Source organism: Gavialis gangeticus, unplaced genomic scaffold (assembly GCF_001723915.1).
Source record: "Gavialis gangeticus isolate Ggan-Ray unplaced genomic scaffold, GavGan_comp1, whole genome shotgun sequence".
NCBI classification, from domain to species: Eukaryota; Metazoa; Chordata; order Crocodylia; family Gavialidae; genus Gavialis; species Gavialis gangeticus.
The window spans coordinates 18,520,762-18,548,413 of NW_017728998.1; the positions used below are offsets into that span (position 1 = coordinate 18,520,762).

The following is a 27,652-nucleotide window of genomic DNA, read 5'->3' on the forward strand; positions in this document are numbered from 1 at the left end:
GCCTTTCCAGCATGGCTTTCCCAATTCTTCTGGGGCCGTCTGCATCCTGATCTCTCCTCACTTGGTTTCTTGCAGAGAGCTTCAGCTTGAAAACCCCAGCACCTGTCCAAACCATGCCCCAAGCTAATATGCTCGGCCCTTGATCTTCATCGGCTCAGAACTGCACAAATCCAAGCAAAGGGAAAGTTGCCCGTTTGTTTCTTGAAAGGAGCCAACTGAGCCCCACTTGACAAAACAAAATGAAATGGTCCAAGGGCAGCATGGGAAAAAGGAAGCGAGCGTTATTCAGTACTCACCAGGGCTTCTCTTTTTCTAAGTCTTTGCTACTGTGTGTTCCAGAAGTCTGGACGGAAATGAGCAGGAGCAAGAGCAATCAAGCCCTGCTTCCCCCACTAAGATGAACCCTCGCACAGTCTTCTGGCTGAAGTGCCTCCCGCGCCTGCGCTATAATTCAACCGGGGGCTGAAGCAGACGGATCAATTGTGGGCTTGCTGCTTACGTTGCAGGTCTTGTTAAATGCTGTTCCTTTATGCCATTCCCCAGTCAGCATCCTGTCACTGCGCTCTGATGGTAGCCCTCTCCACAGCTAATTTAAGCTTCTCAAATCCTCTTTTCTAGCACACTGACCGACTCCCCGCCCTCCCCAAGACGCATTGTTCTCATTACACGCACTGTTCTCAGACATTCAGAGCCTTGCCGTCTCCCCCTTTTTGCAAAGGAGGGAGCATTTGAAAACAGGGAGGAAAATTTAGGGGACCAGGACTGGGTGCCATTTTTGGCTCAGTCACCAGCTCTCAGTAAAACCTTAGGAAGGTCTGCCTCAGTTTCTCGTCTCCTTCTTCCAAGGATAACGGGCTACACGAGTCCAGCCCAGCAGTCTCAACCCTACCCTAGCGGCTGAGTGTCTGATTCAGACTGTTTTCTTCTTTTGCCATGTCTCTGCTGTAGAGCTTTCCTTTCCGAGCCATAACAGTGGTGCCTTTCGTTTCAGTAAGAGAGTTGCTAAATAAAACATCATTTTTTTTATTTTGGAGGTGTCGGTGTTGGTGGGGGAGGGAATAATACATAGCTACCACAGAGTATGCTCTTTTTATCCATCTCTTCACTTTCTCCTTCCTTAAGGATACTCAAGTCCGTTACCAAAGCAAAGGAGTTCACATTGCAAGAAAAACAAGAACCCAAATCTTTGACTGTTAGCAATCCTCAAGACTTTTCCTATCCATCAACAGAATAAAAGCTATTTTTCCCTTTTAACTGACAAAATTAGAAATGTTAAGTTTCTTTGGGTTGTCAGAGCACTGACTTGAATTTCAGATGGGAACTGCCCCGGTTTGAAAGCTTACACTTAATGTATTCACTTTCTGGCAGCGTTGCTCTGGTGCCATAATTATGTTGCCAGATTTGTTTACCCGTCAGGGCCTATTAAGGAATTTAGATGGGGGTAAATCCTGATGCATCAATCAGACACATGAGTAAATCAGACAGATCACAACAAATGACACTGTACTAGATTTATGCCAGTCTAAGTGGGAGGCCCCGGGGAAATGCAGAGTGACATGTGCTGGATTGGGGAATAGTCCTTTGGTGTCTTTCAGTCACAGCCCCACGGAGAGCCCCGGGTGGTCTCTGCTGTGCCACATGACTAATTATCCATGTTTTCCCTTTTACTCCAGGTGCTGTCATTTATCACCTTCATCTGCTATATTGCATCTTCAGCTGCAGCTTTCATGATGGTACCGCTCTTAGAGTTTCTAATGGCAGTGTTCCTTTTCTTTGCCTATGCCTCTAAGCTTAATGAGAAGTTCAAAGGAATCTGCTGGCCTTTGTCGGTAAGTGGGATGCAAAAGACACACACAACTTCAATTGTGCAGTTTGAGAAGAGATGATAAAAGAGAGAGAACTGTATTCTAGGCTTATCATTAGCTACTTGACCTCATTATTACAAACTTCTTTTGCGTAGTGCCTTTCAGTCCAAGGACAGGCTGTCACTTCAAAGTACAACGGGCTTTCTACAAGATCTTAGCTGACTCTCTCTCTAGGGAGCAACAGTTCAGTGAGAGCACAGGCCTCGGCTCTACTCCCAATCTGGACATGTTACTTGGAGCTCAATTATCCACAGCTCTGACTTCCAGGCCAGCGCTGCGTGGTGTTGCGAATGCAGCCCTTCAGTGCTGTGCCTCAGTTTCCTCACACTCTGGAAAGTGATGGTAGTATCACTGCCTTGCTAATGTACTTTGAGATTTTCCAGTGTGGTGCACTGTGTGAGCACAGACACACAGTAAGGCAGAGGGTAGTGGGGGGGGACTAACTGGCACAGGAGGTCTTTATAGGCAACATGTCATCAGACGTACAGCATGGGAAAGAGCTGCCTACAAAAGCTCTGAGTTTCTAAGGCAGTGGTTCTCAACCCATGGGCAGCATGCAACCCAATCAGCACACTGCTGACATCCTGTTAAAAAAGGAAGTAAAGACATTAAGTAAAGAAATGAGAGGTATTACAGCATATTGATTTTCATTGCATTACTGTCAGATAGCAGATACAAAACAGTTTTAACGGACACACAGGCTGTAAGTTGTGGGGGTGCAGCCCACATAACACATTGAGAGCTGCAAGTGTGGCCTACTGTGGCAAACAGGTTGAGCACCACTGCTGTAAGGTCTCATCCTGCCCTGCCTTCAGAGTAACACAGCTGACCCCTTCTAGAGGCAAACCCACGATGGCCTGTTAGGAGGAAGCCAGGTGCCAGTCAAGCCCTAATCTGTGTCAACCAAACCACCATTACTGTAACAGGCAAGTCTCCATCAGGAGGAAGCCTCCAGGAGCTATTGGTTCCTGCCTCTCACTGGCCACTGGATGTCTCTGTTGCTCCAAACACACACAACAAGGGGAACATTTCTCTAGCAGCACAAATAGGTTTTACCAAGCGATGAATCCCATCCAGGTCAGTTTGGAATCCCTTTCAGCGGAGCATATCGATAACTGGCCTTGCTGAAATTTGAGTTAAATATCGGCAGACTCCTTAGCGGATGAAACTACAGCAGTGGTTTCTTTCTCTGTGAACATCTAAGTGCTGCAGAGCTGGTGGTCACAGGTCCATCGTCGAGTGCCCCTTCTAAATAATTATCATCTTTTGCTGCTCTACAGCGTCCTTCACAGAGCCGTGTAAGAGACTTTCCAAGGGGCGGGGGGCACGGCCAGTGGGACATTTATTGTGCAGTGACATACACCTGCCTCATAATGCAGATTGTCAACCTCTGTTTGACCTCAAAGGATTTCAGTTTCTTGGAGGATGTCTTACAACAATACCTTAAGTTGCCCATCTGCTCCGAATAGACACAACCCTAATTGTGAATAGGGGTCAAGATACCACTGCGCCCTCTGTGCATAATAGCACATCATTGTTTTGCATCACTACACTGCTCCATTTCCCCAGCATGTTACAAGAACCGATAGAAAGCAAGTGCTCCCACCCCGAAGAGCCTATAATTGCATCTGTAAACACAAGAGTCTTTTGAAATTTCAGGTGAAAGTGCTGTTTTCCAGCATCATTTCTGCAATAGCTGTGCGTGCGTTATATTTCAGCTGACAGAAGAAAAATCTCTCGCAACAATTGCCAATGCCCTGTCAGGTTGCATTAGGATAATGAGATGGCTGTGACACCAAGAAAACATTCCTGATTTGGTCTCAAAGGTGAAATGTTCTTTACTTTAAACTGTGGTGTAGCATTACTCAGACTCCTGGCTTGAGCCAGGATAACATACTCTTCTCACACGTGAGGCTTGTCCTGGGTCAACCGAGAATCTAGCTACCAGCTCCATGCCTATTTACTTTCTTTTTCAGTTTCATTCATTTTTTGATACCTGGGAAGTCAAAGATTCATCTGCTACACTACAACAGATGTATGTGGAGAGAACAGAAGTGATAGATGACCCAAGACACAAGTCCAATGACATTTGTCATGTTAACATCATTCTAAGAGGAATTTAACATGTTACCATCATCTGGCTTTTTTTACAGGATTTCTTGCGCTGTGTCACTGCCGCCATTATATATTTTGCCATCTCAATTGCTGCAGTCTCAAAATATGCAGATGGAGCATCCAAAGCAGCAGGAGTAAGTATAGTTATTACACTCTTGCAACTTGGTGATTTGTCCTCGGCCACACTTTAGAAACCTCCCCGCCCCTATGTTTTGCCAAAAAATGAATTTAAGCCCAGCATCAGTCCCAGGTGAGGAAAAACAACCTGTTATTTAGAACAAGGGACTAGGAATCAGACCCTGGGTCCTGTTCCCAGTGTTGCCACTCCCCCTGGCATGTCCCTTATTGTGCTTTCATTTATCCCTCTGCAAAATGTAAATAATACTTAACCCGCTCCTGTAGAGAGTCCTGAAAAGGTCATTGTATTTTATCAAATCTGATCCATGCTGCAAATATTTTCCCTCTTGTGCCTCTACTGCCTGATTTGGCACCGATATGTTGAAACAGAAGTTATGCCATTTTCCCCTCTAAACACCACGTCACCACACAGCCTGGCTGAAGAGCTCTTCCTTGGACAGGGTTCAGAGTCAGTACTGTGTGGTCAGAACTGAGACATGTTTTCTCCATTTGTAATGTGAGGCTCAGAAAAACTAAATATTTAATGCAGCATGAATAATACACATTAAAATCATGCAGTATTTTTAAAAATATTTTGGGATGCTTCTCCCAAACCAGAGCCCTGACCAAACTGGATATTGAAGAAGGTTGATTTTAATTCCACCTTTGTCACTATTTTTGTGGCTGGGGAGCATCACCGAATGCAGGATTCATGCTGCAAAGCAGTTGCAGGAGGTCTCCTACTTTTTCCAGCCTGCGTGTCCTGTGACTATGAATAGATAGCTCCAGACACACAACACTGCTTATCCATCAGTAGACAAATTCTGTGGCAGCTGCAGGTCTTGTAATATGGTAAAAGCTAGGATGGAAAGGTGGTTTAAAGGGCATTCCTCTGGCCCAGAGGGCAAACAGCAGTTAGTCCAGCACAGGTGGTCTCTGATGATGCCTTCTGAGCAGATGTGCCAACTGCAGGATGGTGGGTACAGGTGGAGCCTCTACAAGGCAGTCTCGGGGTCATTGGGCAGGTTTCCCACGGGCCTACACTTTCGTAGGTGCAAAGGTGGTTCAGAATAACATCTGGAGTGGCACAACACTGAGTGTGGCCCTTGTCGAAACTGTTACTGTACTATGTGAGCCCTCGCAGCTCTCTGTCAACTAACTGCTGTCATTTTTGCTGCTGATGTGAACTGCTAATAAAAAGGTGTCCTCCTGCCATAGGTATTCGGATTCATAGCCACAGTAGTGTTTGCCATCGATTTCTACATTACCTTTAACGACCTGGTCACATTTCTTAAACAAGGCAATTCTTCCAACGATAATGAAGCGCAGAAGTCAGAAGGTAGGTAAAACACCCCCTTTGGTTTCACACCAACCTGACAGCCAACACATTTCCAGCATTAACAAGTATGAGCAGGCTGTCCTTAAGGCCTAGGTCTTGCTGGTATTTGGAGTTTTTTTTTTTTTTACCTTCCATAAGAAACCTGTGCTCTGAACAAACCAAGATAGTTGTTCTGCACTTCACTGAATACCAGAACAGTTAATACTCAAGTTAGCACAAAATGTTTTCAGGGTTCTCATGGACACTCTCTTTCCCTTCACCATTTCTAATACTCTGATTTTACTTGGGGAAAGGACAAGTTTTGTCCCTCAGCAGGATAGATCAGTAACTCTCTCACCCATTTATTATACTATGGATCCAGTTAAAGCTTTATTATTAATATAGGAGATATGATTTGCATGGACCTCAGGGTCTAGGCTGCACCATTCACGTCTGGTATAAGCAGATACCAGTTGGACCAAGCTTAACAAAAAGGCCAAAGTTGGAAAGCTCTGAACCTCCTCAAACACTATGATAAAACGTTATTGCCCGTTTCTGTTTGAGCTGCAACATCACGTTCTGGAGCATGAGGTCTTTAGTTACAACTTACTTTTGGTATTTGTGTGTTACTACGAGCAGCATTAAGCAGTCACGTGCTAGAACATGAGGGGCGTCTTTGGATGCAGAATGGGACTTTCTCTTCCTAATCCACCCATAGCTTTCTCCCCACAAAATCTACCAGATTCAGGGTATTTAGGAGGATTAGACTCCTCAACAGAGGGTACGGCAACATTGCTACAGTGCCCTGCTTTATTGTTTCTTTTTCGAAGTACTAAAGCATGGCACAGTATGGGTGGTTACTGCACCATGAGTGCAGCGCACTATACCCAGGCAGCGCACCGCTACAGTGAGGGAGATGATGATCACATGTAGACACATGCGATTGCTACACTGCAATTCATCCATTCACAGCAGCTGATGAAGTAAGCTGTCGCCTATGAAAGCTTATTGATTTCTGAATGAGTCTTTAAGGTGCCACCTTGTTCTGGCTCCTGCCTGACAAAGTACGGTACAGACGCTATGATAGCCTCCATTTAGTGGTATCTCTGCAGCTTTTTCCACTTGAGGTGTCAAATTGAATTTGTCTGAGGCAAAAGAATTTGTGGACACGTACCATGCTATGTTAAGCCTCATTTAACAGACCTCCACTGGTAATCCTATGTAGGAGCTAGCGAAGGCACATTGCTAAATGCAATAAACTCTGGTTAATTTGCCTCTCCAAGGGAAATGCAAATAACGGGGGCAATTTCTAGTAGTGAACTGTTCTAAGGAGTTGGTAATACACAAGGGCACTGCTAGAGAAGCAGAGCCGGAGCATACTGTCAAAACAGCAGGCAAGGGCAGCAATGCAGCTTTCAGTTTCCTCTCTCACCAGCCTCTTTGGTTTCAGATGAGAACTCTGATTCGGACTCGGACTGAAGAACAGAGCATTGACAGACTGTGGTGTCTAAGGGAAGGAAGGACCAAGCACTTTCCTATTTGCTGAATGCACTGCCAACTGACAGTTTTCCCCTTCTGCTTTGGGTCTCTGGCACCAGTATTCTCCCTCTTCACCTCACTGGTTACAGGCTTACCAAAGCAAGTGGTGCAGTGACGTGTGGGGAGGAGAATACGCCCCTGGCAGGTATAATTTCTTTGGAAACAGATGATTCTGCAGCAGTTCAGCCTGGTGCAGAGATCCATGTGTTAACATGAATCTCAGCTCTCCTTGGCCTACCCTTGTTCAGCGCTACAATTTACTGAGTGAACAGGAACATAGTATTGTAACAGAGCTTATCTTTTAACATGCTTTCTTTATTCCAAACCTTTTATACTTCCAGCTTTAATCTTTCTTGCTATACCAAAGTCAAGAGGCATGAAATGCCTTTTAATGTTTTGGGGTTTTTGTCAGATTAAGCAGTATTTTTGTAGATGAAGTCACAGTACCTTTCCTATCTCCAGCACTGGTGGTGTAGGGTATAGTGAATGCATGGGGTTTCACACTGCATTTAACTCCGTCTCTGCTGCCTACATGTGACAAGGAGAAAATAAGCAGCAGGAAATGTGAAACATGAACAAATCTCAAAGCAAGTCTGAGCCTTGGCTCAGATACTGGCTCAGTGGACCTTACATTTTCCATCATCTGTAGAATTTGCTAGGGACAAGTCGCTGACTTCCCAAGCTGCTTTCTTGGGACTTCCCAGCCTTCTCATCTTTCCAAAATGGGGCTGATGCACCATCCTAACCTCACCTTCCTGCCACCTTCACAGAAGCCCCCAGTACGGTCTGCATGTTTACAGCTCCAGGTTACTGCAGAATGTCCAGGCAGGGCTGGCTCAGAGCCATTGTAGCAGCCTGCAGGGACTTTGGAGTGAGGCATCGCTGCCTAATTTCTTGATCCGTACTGTTAGTAGCACTCCAGTCAAGAGCAATGGGTAGCCCAGGTCTGAGAACGTCTGGGCTCCCAGCTCCTGACCATCATGCTGCCATGAATGCTGGGGTACAGGACACGACACAGAGAAGTCTTCTGCAAAGCTCAGGACAGCTCTAACCTAGGAGGGCAAGACTCCCTCCCCACTGTGAAGAGGCGAAGTCCAGCCTCGCAGTTAGTGCAGTGAAGCTGGTTTTCCCTCCCCACTCAGGTTTTTTGGAAAGAGGACACAGCTTGTCCACTGTAGCATTTCTGGAATAAATCCCTGCATTTATGAACAGGGTTCTCTTAAGGGAGACTATTTTCACAGGTAACATAAGCTACCTGGAATAGTCAGAGCTGGAGAGAATGCCAGTCCATATCCCAAGCAATTATGCCAAATGACTTTTTGCTTGTAGCATTTGCTTTTAACTGTTTCAAAGAATTTTTTTTTTTTTTTAAATATAAAATTAAGGCATTTTAACAGAGTCTGGGACCAGGTAGTTTAAAACAAAACAAAAAAAAAAAACCTCACAAGACCAGATGGTACCTGAAGAGTGAATAAGGTGGTAAAACATGAAAGGCATTTTTTTGCTGGACACAAAACTATCGCTTGCGCTTCAGTTGCAGGCTAGCAGCTGGCTGCTAGCTGGCTACAGGCAAGGCACTTCCTAGCAGTGCACACATATGTCAAAAGGATGATCTGCCCGAACAAAGAGGTATCCAAAAGGCAGCCTCTTGCTTCTCCACAGTTCCTCATTCCAAACCTCTAAAGGATACGCAGCGATAATGAATGTTCGTTTCCAAAGGCAATACGTAATCTTTGCTTCGTTCAGGACTTCTTCTGTGTGGAATTACTCATTTCTTTAAGCCTTTATCCTGTCGTGTTTACTGGCATTTACTGTGACATTAGTGGAACTGTGGTATCATTTTTGTACATTGTTTTGTAATTTTAATTTTGATATGTAATGCATGTCACAGCTGGAAACAAGCACATGGGAGCCTTTATAAAGCAGGCGCCATTAAACCTCCTTTAGTAGAAGCTGAGCTTTGTGTTTTCCTTTGAAAATCCCACCCATTGCCTGGCACTCTGCACACGACACAGGAAGACAGTGATGCCTCCCCACCACTACGACACTGCTTGCCCACCTATTAACAAGGACATATACTTTCCCTCTAGCCCATACACTACATTTCATTAGTCTCTCCAGTAATTATTGCAGGTGTGCAAAGGGCTGCGGGCTTTGAAATCTAATAGTACTGAAGGACATGATATTGCCTTTTGGAGGTGTTTTCCATTGCAAATTCCCCTTAAATAAAATGAATTGTGTTGCCTTTTTCCATGTTGACAAGTCTGTAAGTCAACAGAAGATTCATATAAAGTGAATTTGATACCAGTTTTTGCTAGCTGCCAACCAGGTTGCCTCTTCACAATTTTAAAATTAGCATCATGATGTCGGGGTTTTGTTTTGTTTTGTTTGTTTGTTTTAAAGGTCAGCTTCTGGAGTATATCAGCTCTTATCTGTCCTATCTAGGTATCTCAGTGTTGAAAAAAAAAAAATGACTGCTTGGTTTGGGGTTTTCAAAAGGTATTTATTCCAAATAAAGAAAACCTGAAATGTATTTTTTTTTTCAAATTCCATGAATTTAAAGCTAATTGTGACTTGGGGCCTAGTTCATATCTTTTGTTAGTGTTTGCAGATGGCAAACCCTAAGGTCCTGATTTTTTAAAATACTTGCTCTACTTGGTATTTTAACTTATCTGCTGCTTTCCCAGACCTGAGGGGAGGCATTTAATGCCTGAAAACTTGTCTAATATCATTCCTGACTGTAGAATCTTTTTAAACTAACCAACCAAAATTAATGGAAATGCTTGCTGGTCATTGTCTGTGAAAATATCTGTATGTGAGGACATTTGCTGTTACTCAAACAGTCAATGCAACAGCAGTGTTATAACCAAACAGCTATTGTTTTCAGGCCTAAACCTTGTCCGTTTTCTGACAACGATAACCATAAATTACAAAGCACCTGAATGCTAACAAAGGCATAATTTTACCTACCCCCACAGTACAGCCATCTCTAGTTCAGACTTCAGCAATTCTCCAGCAGAGCACTATACAATAGATGAATAAAGAAAAAAATCTGGAACAGCAAACTGCAGAGCAAATTTACATAGGGACAATATAATACTCCCATGATTAACGCTCCTCGCTGAAAATCAAAGATGTAGGTAGGGAGAAAAAGATCTCCATTTACCAGCCAGATGGAAGGCTGTCTCACTATTTTGCCTCAACTCTTTTTTGTCAAAAGCCTTTTATTCTCATCAGTGGAAGCTTTGTTCATGTCTTCTAATATATTACTAGGCAAGTGATAGCACAGGAATGTTACCTGGCAGGGAACTCACGACCACCTCTGTACAGAGCATTTTTAGACCATCCATTAACTCACAAGCTTGACAGCTGCAAACCACAAAACAAGGAGGGGAGCTGTGCTTTTAATTATTTTCCTTGGTGAGAACCCCTGATTTCAAAGCCTACATTTAATGACCCACACCTTGCCTGGGCTAGGATACAACAGTAGGCTGCATCAGGACATGCAAATCCTAGCCTGATGAAAAACATGCAAGTGCCTGCAATCTGGTATTAATAAAGTATATTTCTGGTGGCCTGGCCTCAAAAGTCACTGGAAACGTAAGGTATTTACCCTTGTGGGGTGGTCTAAACCTCAATAAAACTGGGCCTCCACAGAAATGCATTGCAAACTAAATCAGATATTCTTTTAGCCTGTTCTAGGGTACCACAGAGCAATCACTTCCCCTGGGGGTGCGAGGGGGCAGAGGCAAAACAACTAACAACAGCTTCTTGGCATCGCTCAGGACTACCAACAGCACCAAGGATTACAATGCCAGCAGCATGTTCACCATGTTCTGCATTTACATAGCATCTAGCATTATGGGCTCCCTGCCTGTGACTGGGTCTCGGGTACAACTTCAGTACAGACGACAAACTGCTCCTGATGGTGTTGCGGGCAGCCTGACCCTGGTGTCAGGCTGCCCGCAAGACACGTGGGCCAACTGGAACTGGACCAGCTGGTAGCAGTTTATCATCATTTTTTGGCAATACTTTTTGAAGAAAAGTATATCACACAAGCACTTGGCACTCCCTCAGCAAATCCTCCATCCAGCAGAGCAGGCTGTGGTGGATGCTGGGGTGAGAGAGTATGGTAGGCTCTTCTTCAGATACTTTGTAAACAGCTCCCAAATTTCCCCCAGTTTTTCACAGCATTCAATGAACACATTTTCTAAGAAGTTTCCCTTCCTAACACCTCTCACCTGCTGAGCCAAATTACTCTCATCATGCCAAAAGCACACATAATGACAACATTCATCTTTTTGCCAAGTTGCTCTCCAACCCCAGCAGTACTTGTGGGGGCAGGTTACTTACTTCCTCCAAAATTTCGGTCTTGGGCTCTCCTTACATTTCAAAGTGCAACTCTACAAATCACAATAAGCTACAGCATTTCACTCCGTTACACTGTACTAGACAAACCTCCCGTAAGAGATCCCGCTGCAGCCAAGCACTCTTTCAACAAGGCAGCTCCACGTGCTTTCAGCTGTATGAAACGTCTCAAAGACAGCTGACAACTGGGTTTCCATTAACTTTTGTATCCAGAGTGTCTCCTTGTTTCACTATTATCCACAAGTCAGTCATAATGTCTTTAAGTGTCTGACGCACTCTCATAAGCATCGGTTATTAAATACACTTTCTAATAAGTACGTTGACAACTATGACACTCAGTTCTGCATTACCATATTACATTTACAGATGAAGACAATGTTTTAGCACTTTAACATGTCCATTTATTAAACAAGAAATCCTTCACAAATGATTCCATACTATATTGATCAGAGATTAGTGTTCAGAAAACTACTATTTCCCTACATACAAAAATACAGATTTTTACCACTATGAAGACGTAATCAGAAGAGTACCATGAAAATTTGTAGAGCTCAGTATCTTATTATATCAAAAAGGACAACAACAAAAACAGACAAACTCAAAGGTAATGCAATACTACATTCTGAATTGGGAAATTACAAAAAAGTTATTGTGCCCATATACAAAAGATTGGATAAGCAAAATGACATTTTAAACTGATAAACTACACCATTAAATTGTGTTATAAAGACATGTATTTTTAAAAACATAGACAAGATAAAATAGGAAGTTAGAGACTGCCTTCTGTATCACACAATAAATTTATTACAATCCTTCAACTTATTTGCAGTTTAGCAATTATAAGAACAGAAAAGAAGTGGGTAACATACAAAAGAATGAGCTGTCATTAAAAATAAGTTTAGGAAGTGCATCTCCTTTGCTTATGCTGAAATGATTTGGCCTTTGAAGTTATTCAAAGCATCAAAAGAATTTCCTTGAACAAAGAGCCTGACAGTCACTATACATGCCGTTTCAGGTTAAACACATTACCAAGACTGAAAATGACACCAGTGTGGAGTGGACAGTAGTTACCTAGAGCAGAAACCTTCAATTGTTTGTACGAACCATCTTGCCCATGGCCTTTACCGATTTAACATAGCTGCAAGCACACCAACCAAAATCCAGCTGAAGTGACATCAAGCTGGAAACTTCTCATACACACATTTTGCTTGAATGAAGTTTTCTTAAAATTAAAACCAATTGGTCAGAACATGCATTCATACACAAAGGGGAGATAACACATGGGGGTGGAAGGGAGGGGCTGATCCTGCCGTCCTAGAAGCCAGCAGAGAGTTCTGCCTGAGGAATGTCTGCAGAATCAGGCTCTGATTTGCAATGGCACATAAAACATGCTCAAAATGTTTGGCAGAAGATTACAATTTTCTGAAGAAACCATGAGCGGCAGAGGGGGACAGGGGTGTCAGGGTCACACAGATTAATTGTGCTCAAATTTTAAAATGAAAATTGAGTCCACTATGCCCAGCCTAGAAGTCAGCAAGTTCAAAAGACAGATGGCTATAACTCTGCTTTACCATGCAGATTTGAAAATAAGGAAGGCTTTACTTTCACCTGGTATTCCTGAGCCTTCTGCTGCTCGTGGTCACAACTGGCAGTACTGGAACGTGTGCCTGTCACCTGAAGTCTTTCAAGCAAGGCAGGACGCCTTCTTCTACAAGGTCTGCTTTAGCTCAGCTCCAAGTATCAGCTGGATGCAGGACTGGTTTGGATCAGACAGTCCCAATCTGTTCCTTTACAGGGACTCAGCTCCCAGGATGTGTCTGCATCCCACAAACAGGAGTCTCACAAAGGAGAGGGTACATGCATTTGATAGTTTAGTTCACTCACCCCATGTCTGAACAATTTTCCATTATCAGGTAACTGGCTCACGCAGAGCAGAAGAGGTACAATTTTCCCATTCCACCGTAAGATCAGAACATAACTATTTAGTGCACCAAAGAAAAACAAACAGGCTGGTTACCATTAAGGCTGGTATTAGTGAAAACAAAACAAGGAGCCAAAAGTGTGTTAGTCAGCCATGTTACAAAAATAGTGTTTACTGGTTTAATACATTTACATCTCTACCTTTATGATTGACAAGTGCTTATATCACATAAGGAAGGCACCCTAGGTGAAATAGATTTTCCAATATTTGTTTACAAGTACATGAAAAGACATAACAAGTGTCAACTTTGCAAATCAAAATTGAGCAATACAATGAGTAATAAATACACACTTTACTATTTTTATCATGGGTTCCTGAACCCTTACAAGCTCCAACATATACAAATAGTTTCAATTGACACCAACGTAGAAGAGAAGAAACCTGGACAGGTAAGACACCTCGCAAATAGCTAAATCTTACATTCTAGGACATCCTAAATGTTGTCTTTTAAGTGTAAGAGTTATTTAAAAATGCAAATTTGTCACAGTGCAAATCAAAAATAAGATAAGATCTCACACAAGCACTGCAACTTACTATTTAAAGCTTCACTAACAGTAGTGCCAAGATGCACTATCCCTCCACAATATCCAACAAGTAGGAACCAGTAAACATTCAAGATCTAACTATTAATGGCAGAAACAAAAGAAGGTAGCAAGTTTTAAAATACAGAATGCTAACCAGAACCACGTTAATCTTATAGACGTCAGGATCAACATAGCATCGCAAAAATTTTTAGACTATTACACTTCTGGGACTAAAGGTTACCACAAGTAATAACTCAGACTAGTTAGAGGGTATTTCCTTTCAAAACACACAAAGGTTTCAACTAAATATGTCTATTAAGACATCTGTCCAAGAAACAGTACCTTGAAATTCATCATTTTCTGGACAATAATCCTTACCAGTCAGAAGAGGCAGATGTTTGTATTTCATTCAGTTACTCCAGCATTTCCCATCTAGATGTTGTTATAGCTGCAGGGACCAGCCCCAACCAAAGAACAAGGAAAGGTCCAAAAGCCTGTTTACAAGATCTGGACACTGTCTTTTGAAATGTTCCTATGTCTTCATCATGAATCGATGAAGACAGTTTTCATATTCTTCAATATGTTAACTGGCTTATACTTCATCCATGAAATCCATGGGACAGAGATAAAACCTTCATAGTAAATTCATTAGCTCTATTATAAATATGTCAATCAAGGTAACTATGTATATTGAATATAAAAACAAAATTAAATATCTTCTGTTTGCCAAATATAATTTAAGGAGGAACCTCTTTGATTAGTTATAAAAAAATATTATTAGCCCATAGCAATTAAAAGGCAACTCTTCACTAGCCCCTCTGGGATTGCGGATACGAAAGTTTAGCAAATGCCAGCACAAGATGTACTTACATTTTCTGAGATAAATAAGCAGCTTTCATTCATGGGTATATATAAGAACACTTCTGAAAGCTGCATATCCCAAAAGAAAAATCGGACTTCATCATGTATTCCAAGTCAAAGGACACTATAATCACAGTGTACGTAGAGTTTCTCCTAAAAAGTATATTCTAAAATATAAATGGTTAAATTAGGGACAGATCTTTTTCTTTTAATTAAACAATAATAATAAAAACAAAACTACTACAACTTCACTATCTCCCAGACAGATCCACCAGATCTGAAGCCCCCCTGCTCCTGTGACCAAGAGAGACAGTCAATACAGTGGTAGTAAGAAAAAAACCCAAAACGAACAACAAAAAACCTCTACAGAAGTTTCCTGAGAATTCCTGAATACAGAGCAGAGCCCTGGACTAAAAACAATTTAAAATTAATTCTGCCTATAGTTTTAGTGACTTCCCCCATTCAAGTGAAAGGAAGACTTTCCTCATCACTTCATTAGCTATTTTCAAGCAACCTTTCCAGCTCCCTTCTGAGAACATTCTTATTCGGTGCAGATTTCAGTTTTATTTCAAAATGGCCATGTGTAATTTCCAATACATGTGAAAACAAGTATAAACACACAATAGTTTACAACTGCTCTCACCACATAATCTGTCCGAGTTAGATTTGGCTCCAGTGCTACATTCCCCTGCATGGGGAGGACCCTAAAGAAATCCCATGCAAGGAAACAGCCTCCACTGTAGGGATAACTTAGGGACATAACATTTTGCAAGACTGGTGCCTTCAACCTGTCCTTCCTTCCCAGGAACCCTCTGATCTTCGGGCGGAGGCAGCACCTGCATGCTGTAGCAACTCTATGGAGCAAGCACTGCTCTTCAAATGAGTGAATGCTATGACAACAATATTACAGGCAACTTAACAGTGTACCTTTAAAATCCATAGAAGAGTTTGGTTAACATCAAGATTTGATGATCTTGATTTCTGATTAGGGATGGTGCTGGCTCCTCAGGGTTAAAAGTCAAAGGAGCACAGCTTTCTAAGCCTGCTTTTACCATTGACTCACTTAGCCTCATGTCTCCCCCTTCTGCAGAACTGCAGAAAACATTCCCTGCCTCCATCCCAGGGGCGCGGATAATCATTAATGTGCACGTGCTGTTTTGAAGATAGTTATGTAAGTGCTAAGTATTATTAGCTCCCTGCACATTTATGATCATGATCAAATTCTGCCCACTTATTTGCTAAATAGCAGTTGAAGCTATCTGGCTCCAGGCCTTTAAATGTGAGGGCTTATATCTTGTTTATGCTTCTGTTTAGATTTGGAAAGTTGTTCAAGTTTTCACATTGCATCTGCAGGAGGATGGATGACACTATTTTTAATAACATTTGAACTGCAGATCTCTTCAAACTTTGTGTGAAAGGTGCTCAGCAGAACCACTGTATTATTAATCACCACTTCCAGAAAGGAAATGGGTTAGAAGAGTTGAAAAAAGGATTATGGGAGAAAAAACCAAACATGCATGGGAAGGCTTAAGGTAGGGAAATATTCCCTGTCAAAAAGAGAAAGATGAATTACAAACTTTGTAATAGGAATGTGCAATGGATATGGCAAGCACTTGTTCTACCCCCCACAAGAGCTCAGGAAGGCTAAAAGCAAGAAGGGAAAGACTTCCTTTGCCTAGAAAGGTTAAACCTGATGTGTCATGGAAAAGTTTGGAGACAAATTCTACAACCCAAATGCATACAACTGTCCGGGCCATCTTTTCGAAGAGTTGTTCTCTTACTAATCCACAGACCCTTCCCACTGAAGGAGGAGAATAGTTTGAGAATCCCTAGAGCTCGCAATGTTACAAATGGAACAAAGATTCTTTGATATGAAGATTTGTACTGAAGCCTTCCACTGCCAAGTGATGAGTCACTGATTTAGAAAAATACCAGAAATTGCTGACTGTCCCTCCAACTCTCCTCAGCTCCCTCCAGCATCTCGTACTGCCAGACACAGGAGGTCGAGAACAGAGGAGTCCCAGACGGGTCCAAGCCATGGGATACAGGCTGAATGCAAGTCATACAAAACACCAGAGGAGTTATTCTTCCCTAAAGTAAAGCTCATCACAGAGTTTAACATTGGATCACACTGGCAGAGCATCTTTAAGGTCTTTGTCTGGCTGCATTTAAGTCTTTAAATAACAAGCATCCCTTAAGCACAAAAAGCAACCATAACAAGCCTTGCCACCAGAGCCAAGCAATGCCTTGTAGACTTCTGAATATCTGGAAGCAAGGGCTGTCATACATAAAGGCCGACCACTGATTAAAGACCACTACATCCTGGGAAGCTGAGACCTCAGAGATCCCAATGCTAGAAGCATCTCTCTGGAAGAAGCATAAGACTCTCCAAGTCTTTTAAACTATGTGCTTGCATTTCTGTGGGGTACAATAGGAGGACTTGTGTACAAAAACAGATTCTAAATTTATGGAGGAGAAAAAAAAAAATCTACAAAAAAAAAAAAAAATCAAATCACCAAACAAGATCACAAATAAATTAGAGCAGGTTCTGGGCAACCTGTAGCTTTCTAAAGGCAAACAGAATGGAGACGTATGTCCAAAAACGACCAAAACCGGAGGACCAGATAGAAGGAAAAAGGAACCAGCTTCACTACTGGGCTAACCACCCCCCAGTGCTTGGTTTTCTGCAAAAATTCTCTCAGGCACAGAGCAGTTTGCATGCTGCTAAGGTCATGGGAATGTGTGGCAAGATGAACAAGCTGCCACGTGCCAAATGCATCATGATGTTGATAAAGGTGCATATAATAGAGCTACTAGGGGGGAAAAAAAACCCACCCACATGTGCAGCTGTCACTGTCATTAAGTAACCATTTTATTCATGTTATATGACTCTTATGCAATGTATATGACTATGGAAAAAACTGTGCCCTTATCTCCGCCAACACACTGAATACACACCGACTTCACTGCTTATCTGAGGGCAGTATTTGCCCCACAAGAAAACACTGATCCTGACCACTGTTTCACATATCCAATTTCCACAACGTCCCTCAGTTTGGTTTTCAATTTAGCTTCATTTACGCTGTCCTTTGAGAAACTCAGCAGTGTTCTCATGAACTAAAAGAAATCATCCCTCTATGATACCAAATACATTAGAGCAGGACTAACTGATGGCAAAGCAAAACCATAATCCAGTAGGAAGCAGCAATTAAGCACGTATTTTCTATGCACATTTCACAAAAAAAAAATCCCTGCATTTTTTTTCCAAGGCAGCCAACTGCAACCTTCAATAGGATTATCAGTTTCAATTTTGTTGGAAGAGGGTTTATTTCATTACACTACCATATATTTGGGAAGTTCACTATGTACATATGATTCTCTATCCCAGCTTCAAGCATATCCAGCTTCTTCAAATTAAAGATCAAAATTAATGCTTTCCAAAACTAATACATCACTAGCTCAGATTAAAAAGAGTATATGTGCACTACACGAACATCTTCTTTGGTCCCCAAAATAAGGAAGCTCCACATTTTTCTATTTACCAATGTATTTAAGACCTGTCTCTCGTTAGTTTTCTGCTGAAACTCGACTCCAATGACTGTTTCAACTACGTAAAAAATGTAAGTAATAAACAATGGGATACTATGCACAACATATCAAACCCATTGTATTTCAAGTGTAACCATTTCAGGTCATACTATATGTTACTGTATGATCCCGTATCATACCATGTTAGAGGTATCAGTGTATTGCTCATGTTTAGTCAGGCATCTGCAGCCCCCATGCACACTAACAAGAACTCTTTGTGAATCAACTGGCAAAGTACTATCAACTTCCCCCTACTTCCCCACATAACTGAAGACACAAGTTAAAAGATATCAAGAGCTCATAAAATTGCAGATGCTCAGCACAAGATTATTCAGTAACCAGAACATTAATTAAGGTCAACAACAAACCATAGGGAAAACTAGGGGACTACAGGACATCCCATGTTTTATTCCTTTTTCTAAACAACATATGGAATAAACTCCTGCTACATTAACAAGCCTTACTACTGTGCCACACCGGGTGCAAACTGATATAACAGCTGTAGCATTTCCAAGTGAAACGCACTTGAAAATGCTTCATTGGTAAAGCTTCAGAACTGAAAAATTACAGCCAGGGGACATGCTTACATCCCCTGTACCATTCCTGGCTGAAATGTTCCAAACTCCTGCAGCCTTGTCTAGCACTGGCCTGAGGATGCTAGAGCAGGCTGTAGTGACCTTCGGCTCGTCTCAGCTTCTCCTCCCTTCATAGGGAAAATAGATGGAGGAGAGGGAAGGGTGGAAGGGGCTGGGCCCACTGTCAACACTGCCGCAGCAGTCGGTGGGGAAGTAGGGGTAAGCCCAGCTCCAGTCTAGCTCCTGTGTGCTGTCCCTGGGCATATGTAATGAAGTGAAACACTACAAAATAGTACTTCATATGAAGAGGTGCCTAGAGCGTTTCAGTTACTTTTGGAACATTTCAATTGTTATGGCTCTTAGCACCCAGTTTATCCGTCTGCTCCATGACTTCAGTTGAAACGTCATGCTACAAGTATAAATGTGGAGCAGACAATATCTTCCAGGTGTCTCTTCTTGGAGCTTTCAGTAAGATTTCTACATTCTCTTTTTTATACAGCCTAGATGTCACCGTGTTTAATTTTTAACATGTTTTGATGAATACTCATTTTCATTTAACAATTAACAGCATCTATAAACTCCCTCACATCCCTCCAACGTTCGGTACAGTGTGCGGAAATACAGAGCACCAATAGGCATGATAAACTCCATCATTCAGTAGATCAAACTACAGGTTTCATATGATGTCCAAAAGTCCTGGTGAAGAGCAACTTTACATTAATAAGCCATCTGTGTTGTTAGCTAATTTGTAGGTTCAAGTGAACTTCAACAGTTAGGTGTTCAGACTCTAAACTCAGCCCTGCCTTCAACTAGAGCATTCACTGAAATGTAACATAACATTAAAATGTTAGGAGAGATCAATTACTAAGTTAAAAACAAGGTTTTTAAAATGTTCTTTTAATTTAATCACTAACCTTAATCTTGAAACTATCTAAGTTTGCTTCTGACCATTAACGTAGCTTGGACTGGAAACAACATACATGTACATGCTGGATGATAAAAACAGATGAGTCAGTTCCACTTTCTGGCTTTCATGCACTAGTACAATGCTGCATTGCCTAAGATGTGAACAGTGAAGCATAGTGTTTAAATCCTGAGCTCTCTATCTTCTTTGGAAGTTAACCAGAAAAAAAATCACAAACATATTTCTAATGATTGTAGGGTTGGTAAAAGTGTTTTGCAAAGTTCACATGTACCTGAAAGTAACTGGACAGTACCTCTGAATTTTACTACCCTTCACACTTAGCATTCCAAGTATTTACTGGTACAAGTATGTATAAGTATGCTGGGAATAGCTACATGCAAATACAATGCTTAAAGTCAACTCAGATCAGGTGCAAGCAAGCAGAACTCCACTGATTTCAAAGATCCCCCAATTTCCATTAGGTTGGAACTTGACTAGTGATTTTTTATTTCCTTCACCTACAACAAACAGGAAACTTGCTGAAATGTGCACTTACTCATGTGCCAACCATGATGCACATGACAAACAGACATAACAACATAGACAACATTAAATATTGGGAAGTCTTCCAATTACAATTAACAGATTCTACTTGTATTATTGCAGAATAGTCTCCAATTAGAAAACATGAATTCTTCTCCTCCTCACTGAAACTGGAATGTAAATAAGAAAACTTAAAACTAGGGAGAAGGGCTTATAAATATAAACAGTGAAAAACAAGAGAGTCCATCATACTGTCTTCCTTACAACCTAATCTTCAAAGGAGCATTATAAAAACATTTGTAGATAATACTCAAATTGGACAAATCAACTTGCATTAGTTACTACCAACCAGTTTAAACATAAAACAAAAGTCACATGACAAGCCCAAACCAGAATATGCCATGAAATGTATTAATCATACACAAAATGCAGTATTGCAGTCTTGGAAACATGGATTTTTCTGGCTCCTAACATTTCCAGAAAGCTGAACCTAGGAATTAGGAACAACTGTCACTGTGGTGTAGATGATTATTTGATAATTATTCCAAAAAGGATTTTGTTATTGAAAGTTATGCAAAATATTCAAAACCACTCACAGATACCTACATACTTGTGCTGCCTAGGTTGTGCTGACCACAGAGCAGGCATATGTACTCATTTTGCACATGTAGAAGCCCAAGTTCTAATACGGCCAAGGTCATAAAAGAAACTTATTTGGTAGCTTCGGCACTGTCAATAGTGTAGGTCTGTCTGCATCATCATATCCACCAGCCCAAATATCCAACATGGTTGTCTGTCTCAGCGATACAAATGTACCAAGAAAGAAACTGTGGAAGTGAGAATTGAATTGAATTGGCAAAGCTGCACAAGGAAGTGTACAGCATTAGTGTACATGGTCTCTAGCTAATGTTATTGCTATCTGTCCCTCACTTTCTATTCATGTGCAATGCACTGAATTTTCAAGGAGGCTTTGTTTTTCTTCTCTTTTTTAGGAAAACAATGTTGGTTACAACATTCCTGCTGGATGAAGAGATAGTGGTAGAATACGATGAGTCTCTACAGCCTGAAACTGGACAAAGTACCCTGCAGGTGTTTAATCAAAATACTAACACACTTCAGACACCTATGTGGACTTTTCACACAGATCTTGCTTTTTGTGTGGCCAGTACTTATAGCCTTCATGTGAATGGCTTTTGAACAAAATGTAGATCAACGTATTTCTCTATACACACAGCCAGGTATTTTCTGCCAAGACAGGCTCTCCCTTCTCTTCCTAAAAATATGGAAAACTGAAAACTACATGAACTTTACTTGATGAGAGAAAATAAAACGTTTGTTTTCCCTCCTCACAGTCCTCTCCCAGATGTAGCTTTCATGCATCATCCAAACGCTGAATCTCAGGATGCTGATCCACTTCTCTCGATTCTGTCCGGGCCCGCAAGTAATTGCTGGTCTGCCGGCTGTTCTGCTGCCTGCCGTTCATTCGCCATTTCTTAACAGCTAAATACAGATTCACAGCATACACTGCCATTGCCAAGAAACCAAATATCTAAAAGGAACAGCAGCAAAATTTGTCAAAGGCAAACTTCAAAATCAAGTTTTCCAATAAAACCTTGCAAAGCTTTAGTACTTCAAAGGTTTGTAACCTTCTGCACTTTTTGTTGCACTGACACACTCTTGGGGCCTCCAGATGTCATCTTTTAAATAAATTCTAACACTTGTGAAAAGCACTAGAATTGATGATCCTAGAGCTAGAACTTGCCATAAATCCCTGGAGGCACGTTATACTTAATAGCAAGGAGGGCAGGGCTAACTGCCCTGGACTCCTGATCACAGGACATAATGAGTTAGCATGCCCATTCTCTCAATTTCCTCCATACAGGTTTCTTTAGAGCTATTGCAGTACTTTCACCATTGTTATAACCACCCATATAAAAAGCTTAAATTTACCAGGTCAAGCACAGAAGCAGTTACCATATCCTTGCAATCCTGAAGGAAATTCAAGAATGCCCATACTCCCCCATAAAGAATTTAGCACGGAAGTTGTAACAACTTTAAAGCAGGTTCGATTTCATGTGCACTGGGATAAGTTTGTGCGCTACAGTGCAGTCTGCAGTATAGATCCCCAAGCTAGCACAGGAATTAGAAGTAGTCTAACCACAGCAGCATAGTCAACTGGCCCATGTGGAGCTCTGTGCTGCTGAGGCTGGACTGCCTGTCATATTAAACTAGCCTGGATATCCTTATGCTACACTTCAAGCTGCAGTGTAGATATACCCTGAATGCTGAACACTTAAAAGTACAACTTAATGTTGCATTTATGACTAATTAAACTGGCAAACTTCCAGAACACCTGCCTAAAATACTTCATGCCTTTGGCTCTTGCCATCAAAAAAGTAACATTTTTGACCATTCAATTTCACCCAGGCTCGAGGTCAAACAAGTTCTTGAAATCAAAACACTGACTGGCCAACATGTAAAAGAGAAATAAGATCCTGAGTCTACAGCAAGGGTGGGCCAAACAGGGCCCGCCAGGCCGTTATATCCAGCCCACAGAGCCCCTAAGTTTTAAAAAAAACAATATTTGTCTGCCCCTGGCTGCCTGTCATGTGGCCCTCGATGCCTTGCCAAAACTCATTAAGCAGCCCTCCACCCAAAATAATTGCCCGCCCCTGGTCTAGAAAGAAGAGCGAGTGACAGAGACTAATATAGCCAGTGGGTGGGGAGAGTCACTCTTTAGTTCTGATGAGAAGTAACCATCAAGAGTAAAGAAATTTAAATTATTTTCTTACCACAGCAGCGATCTCTGCTCCAGTTTTATGGTTTAAAGCAGCGAGTACAACAGATGCAATGAAAAAGAAGAAAGTGCTGAGTCCAGTGTTGACCAGATCCTGTGAAAACAAGGTTACCAGAAATTAACACGCAATCATTTTTTAACCTGAATTGATAAAGTATCAGAACAGAACCTTCAAAGCCATCTGACTTATGACGTTTATCTTTTATGCAACAGGTGGCAATGACTTGCACACGCGGCATGACAGACACAAATTAACATTAACTTAGGCTCATAGTAAATCATTGTGGTGGATTCCAGATGTTGCACCAGTTTCTAACTAGTAATGAGAAGCACAAAATAAGTACAACTACAAAAAGTGTATCAAACTGTCTTAGAAGAGTTGAGGTTAAAAGAAAGCTGCTGCATTCCAACTAATTAACCATAATACTAATCTCATACTCCCTCAAACTATTGTTTTTTTCAAGCCACAGCAATTTTTCATACACTATCTAGAAAATATTCACAAATATTTAGATTGCACACTCTCTAGTACCAGTCTCTACTGGTCTATGAAGTACTACACACCCTACGGCACTGTAAGAATAATAGGTGTCTGTATTGTACACACACATACGTATGTGTGTTTGTAGTTTTATATTACATATAATTAGAAGGTGAGGTTGAGAAAGCACACACAAACAAGTAGGAAAAATACCACACTTATTTACATGTCCCAAAAAACATATACTCAGATGTCTAGATTTAGTAGAAATTCAGATTTCAATATAGAAACACTTTCACCAATACATGCAATTCAATTAATGAGCCTACATGTTAGTTTGGGATCCAATCATTAATCTTTCTTTTTTAAAAATATGCTGACATCAGACCTAGCCAGATGTTTAAAAAAAATAAAATTTAAAAAAGAGAGTCAATGGCCTGTGATACACACCACATACTAGTTTATTCAAGAATCCCCATTAAACTTGATAAACTTGATTTTCTGTGTCAAACAATGCAGCGTAGAGCAGACAAAGAGACTGGCCTGTCTTCAACAAGCCCATCCTGGGAAAGGTAGTTGCAGTCAGACATTGTGTAAAGCACTGCTTCTCAAACAGAGAACTGTTCGAGGGTGCTGCAGAGCTGGTACCACTGTCACTGCCAGGTGGAACTGTCCAGTACCCCTTTGTTTCCAGGAGGGGTAAGCCAGGAGAACCAAGACAGCTGCAGCAGATGCCCCTTGGCCACAGCCCTTCCCAGCCTGCCTGCCATAGTTCCAGCCCCTCCTGGAACCACAGGCAAGGGGAACAGTTCTGCCTGGCTACAGCCAAAGTGGAGACAGGGGGAGCGGGTCAGGGATGACAACAGGGGTCTGTGCCCTGGACTCACTAGGATGGGCTGTTCTCTTGCAGGATCCCCCTTACAACCTGGCTCCTTCACCCCTCTGCTGTGGCAACAGCTACTGTGTTAATCCTTTCACAGCCATGATCTACATGCAGATCACCAGCGCCTGCAAGAGGTTAATGAAGAGGGTGAGGCGAGCTAACATGGGGATTCTGCCCAGGAACCTAACAGCGAGCCTGCAACCCCTGGGTGAGCCCACAGTAGCACAAAAGACTGCCTGCCCCTGACCCCTGCCCCCGTCCCCCCAACTCTTTTGCTCTCAGCACACCTCCCTCCCCACCTGCACTAGTTATGATACAGAAGAGTTGTTCTCATCTTGGGTGCTGTGAAATTCAGAAGCAGCATGGAGTGTGCTTTGGGACTGCAACGGTTGAGAACCACTGGTCTGAAACAAGTACTGGTATCTTCTGTTTTTCAGAAGTTGTCAGGCTTTTCTTACCAATATGGGACCAATTCACATTTAAAGTAGTAAAACAATATTAATTCCAGCCTGCTATTCTTATTTCGGAGTTCTCATTCTCCTTGTTACCAAAATCTATTGCTATAATTAAGCCTTGTGTGATATTTAAACTTTATTGTTTTCTTAAAAACTTTCCAACTGCTCATGTTTTAGAATAAAAACTCCTGTTAATGTAGAAAATGGATTTGTGTAGGGGAATAGAGGAGCAAAACTGGATTGCTGATGTTGGGGTACATGCTGGTAATGTTGCTAACTTCAGTAAAAGGGCAGGGCTTTATAATCCAGTATTTCATCACAATCAAAACAACAGCAAAGCCAGACCAATACACGAGGAAAATATGGCACTCTCTAACTTTGACATGATACAACTGCTTTGAAGAATCTAGATCCCGGATAAGAATGAGAATTCAAAAGATATTCCCGGAAAGTATTTATGTATTTACTTTTTAGTAATATGACAAACCCAGTGACCGTGACAATAAAAGAGAATAAAGCTAATCAGAAAAAGATGAGCAGTTTCAAATCTGGCCATGATGTGGCTGAAAGTTTTTACTGATATATTTATAGACAAAGTAAAGCCACATCACACAGATAAAAGAATTTCAGCTGAAATTACAGCAGCCTCATGAGACAGTCTGCTGTGCCATAAAACTCTATACAAAGCTTCCATCCGTAACACAGAGTAAAGTCTAGGGTACGGATCACATCTGCTCTAGATTGCAATTTACTGGCACTTCCTAATTATTCATATAATTTATTCCATCATTCCCTAATCAATTTAGCTTCATGAATCAAAAGTACAACTAAACTGTGACAGAGTTACACACTCAATGTGACAAAACAGAAAGGCCAGAGTGCTATATTTTTAAAACCTTTTTTCTTCACTTTTCAAACCCTCTTTGCACTACATACTTCCCACTGTCGCATTTTGGTATCCATTTGAGGGGCAAATATTAGTAGCTAGGTGGACCATTACTTGAGGAGGGTGGATAGAGGTGGACTCATTTTTTAGCTAAATTTCAACAAGGCTGGCTAGCAGGGGAATAAAAGAAAGAATAACCTCTAAAGTAATGACCTGTATTACTCTAGTGACTAAAAAGACTTTCCCTAGGACCCCATTTGCAGTAGGTGTTTTCTAAAACACAAAACAAAGATGGTTCTTGCCTACAAAGAGCTTACAATCTAAGCGTAAGATAACAGATGTATACAGACAAAAGGGGGACGTACTAGGGGACAATGGTGAGCATGACCAGCAATCAAATGTTTGCCACTCTTTTGGAGGCCATACAGGAAAAGTCAAATCCTGTCCTATGTAGCACTAGTTCTGTACAAGCAGTAGATCATAACTATACTGGATGCACCAAAATGTCTTACTTTCTGCCACATTAAGCACAGATCTAGGGGGTTCTTAAAAGGACACTGATGGAGGGCTACTTAATGGGCGGGACAACATGCTGAATCTGTAACAAAAACATTTTTATATCCAATAGATATACACACAATGTGCTTTACCCATACAAAGTTATAAGAAGGAGAAACAACTTCATTACTCAGTTCAAGCTTGAGTGGGAATTATGCAGCTGACCTTTTGCTGATAAAACATGTCAAGCCAGCTCACAAAACAGAGCACCTCCCAAAATATTTGGCACATTATTATCCATTCAGGATGGAGCTATGCTCCTTGCCAGTTTACTAAGCCCATTACACAGGGCATCAATTATTCTTAATGATGAATCACAGAGTTTGCAGTCAGTTGCTACTCAATATCCAATGTCCACAACCTTGCTAATCAGCTAGTTCTGTCAAGGATGGCCACCTTTAAAAGAAAAAAAAATCTGTCAGCTCCAAATGACCCCAGGGTGCACTTGGGGGCCTCCACTAAAATCATCATTCAGTCTTTAATCTTTCCATGGGCAAACATTAAGACTGTAGGTTTTTACTTTAACTATATTTGTGTGTCTTTTTCTCACTTCTTGAAGCTGGACTGGATAACAAGCAGGAGAGAAGGGCAATGCAAATAGCACCTAGAGAGCTAGCAGCAGCGAGTCATCCCAAAGTCCTCCACCTTTAGGTGTCAAGCATGGACAGGGGAAAAGGGCCTACAACCTAACTAGAGAGAGAATACTGGACGGAGGCTGTGATTTTGCAGAGATCAGTTGCTACTGATAATCAGAAAGTCATTTCTAAACAGCTGCAAAGGGAAAGAAATATGAAGGAGCCTTTCCAGTAAGCCTCCCAAGTCTGCTGAAATTGGCTCTAGCAACCAGCAGTGGCAATGACAGCCACATGTCTTGCCTACTCCTCTCCAAGGCTTCAGGAGTATAATTTTCCAGGAGAAAGTCAGTTGGGTCAAGATAAAGTGACAGAAGTCTGGACAGAAAGAGCACAAGCTGTCAGGTGGTATGTAAAAGAAAGTAGGGCCTTTTACTAGAGGTGGATCAGCCCCAATATAAAGAAAATTGACTATATTGGAAATTGGCCTGAAGTGGCCGATAATTTGGCTGATAAATGCCTGTGTGTGCGCACAGCCGCAGTGCAGCACACAGGCAACGAGGAGCACAGCCTGGCAGCTTGGAGAGCTGCCTGCAGGTGCTAAGTCTGTTGTTGTGGAAGAAGAGAGGGGAGGGAAGGGGCATAGATCAATACCCCCCCCATGGTGAAGGAGGGAGTGGGGCTGGGGTAGGGGCTGCCCAGCTGGGGTGGGGCACCAGCTG

The 27,652-nt window shown here is 41.8% G+C and overlaps 2 protein-coding genes across 4 annotated transcripts in view; one reads left to right on the forward strand and one right to left on the reverse strand.

The window, feature by feature from the left end:
• Positions 1-1,637: 1,637 nt before the first annotated feature.
• CMTM3 (CKLF like MARVEL transmembrane domain containing 3) lies at positions 1,638-21,643 on the forward strand. 2 transcript variants are annotated; one of them, XM_019505539.1, is made up of 4 exons: positions 1,638-1,829; positions 4,019-4,114; positions 5,316-5,437; positions 21,293-21,643. In XM_019505539.1, the coding sequence occupies exons 1-4, from the start codon at positions 1,653-1,655 to the stop codon at positions 21,324-21,326; spliced, it is 429 nt and encodes a 142-aa protein (XP_019361084.1). In that variant the 5' UTR covers positions 1,638-1,652; the 3' UTR covers positions 21,327-21,643. The 2 variants fall into 2 exon arrangements, with proteins under 2 accessions (XP_019361084.1, XP_019361085.1); XM_019505540.1 differs by lacking the exon at positions 21,293-21,643 and adding an exon at positions 6,866-8,322 and having other exon boundaries at positions 5,316-5,436.
• A 2-nt stretch (positions 21,644-21,645) lies between these two features.
• The window catches only part of CMTM4 (CKLF like MARVEL transmembrane domain containing 4), a 106,133-nt gene continuing 100,126 nt past the window's right edge, over positions 21,646-27,652 (reverse strand). For both annotated transcript variants that reach the window (XM_019505538.1, XM_019505537.1), the window contains exons 3-4: positions 23,091-23,189; positions 21,646-21,847 (exon numbers count right to left, since the gene is read on the reverse strand). In XM_019505538.1, coding sequence (XP_019361083.1) covers positions 21,671-21,847; positions 23,091-23,189 — 276 coding nt within the window. In that variant the 3' untranslated portion in view covers positions 21,646-21,670. The remainder of the gene's footprint in view (positions 21,848-23,090; positions 23,190-27,652) is intronic.

What these genes read in the sequence shown, in the direction of transcription:
- CMTM3 (XM_019505539.1), top strand. Translation starts at nt 1,653, where the DNA reads ATGTTTTCCCTTTTACTCCAGGTGCTGTCATTTATCACCTTCATCTGC. An exon ending in GAGCATCCAAAGCAGCAGGA is followed by an intron (nt 4,115 to 5,315) that starts GTAAGTATAGTT and finishes CTCCTGCCATAG; the next exon opens with GTATTCGGATTCATAGCCAC. An exon ending in GAAGCGCAGAAGTCAGAAGG is followed by an intron (nt 5,438 to 21,292) that starts TAGGTAAAACAC and finishes TCTTTTTTAGGA; the next exon opens with AAACAATGTTGGTTACAACA.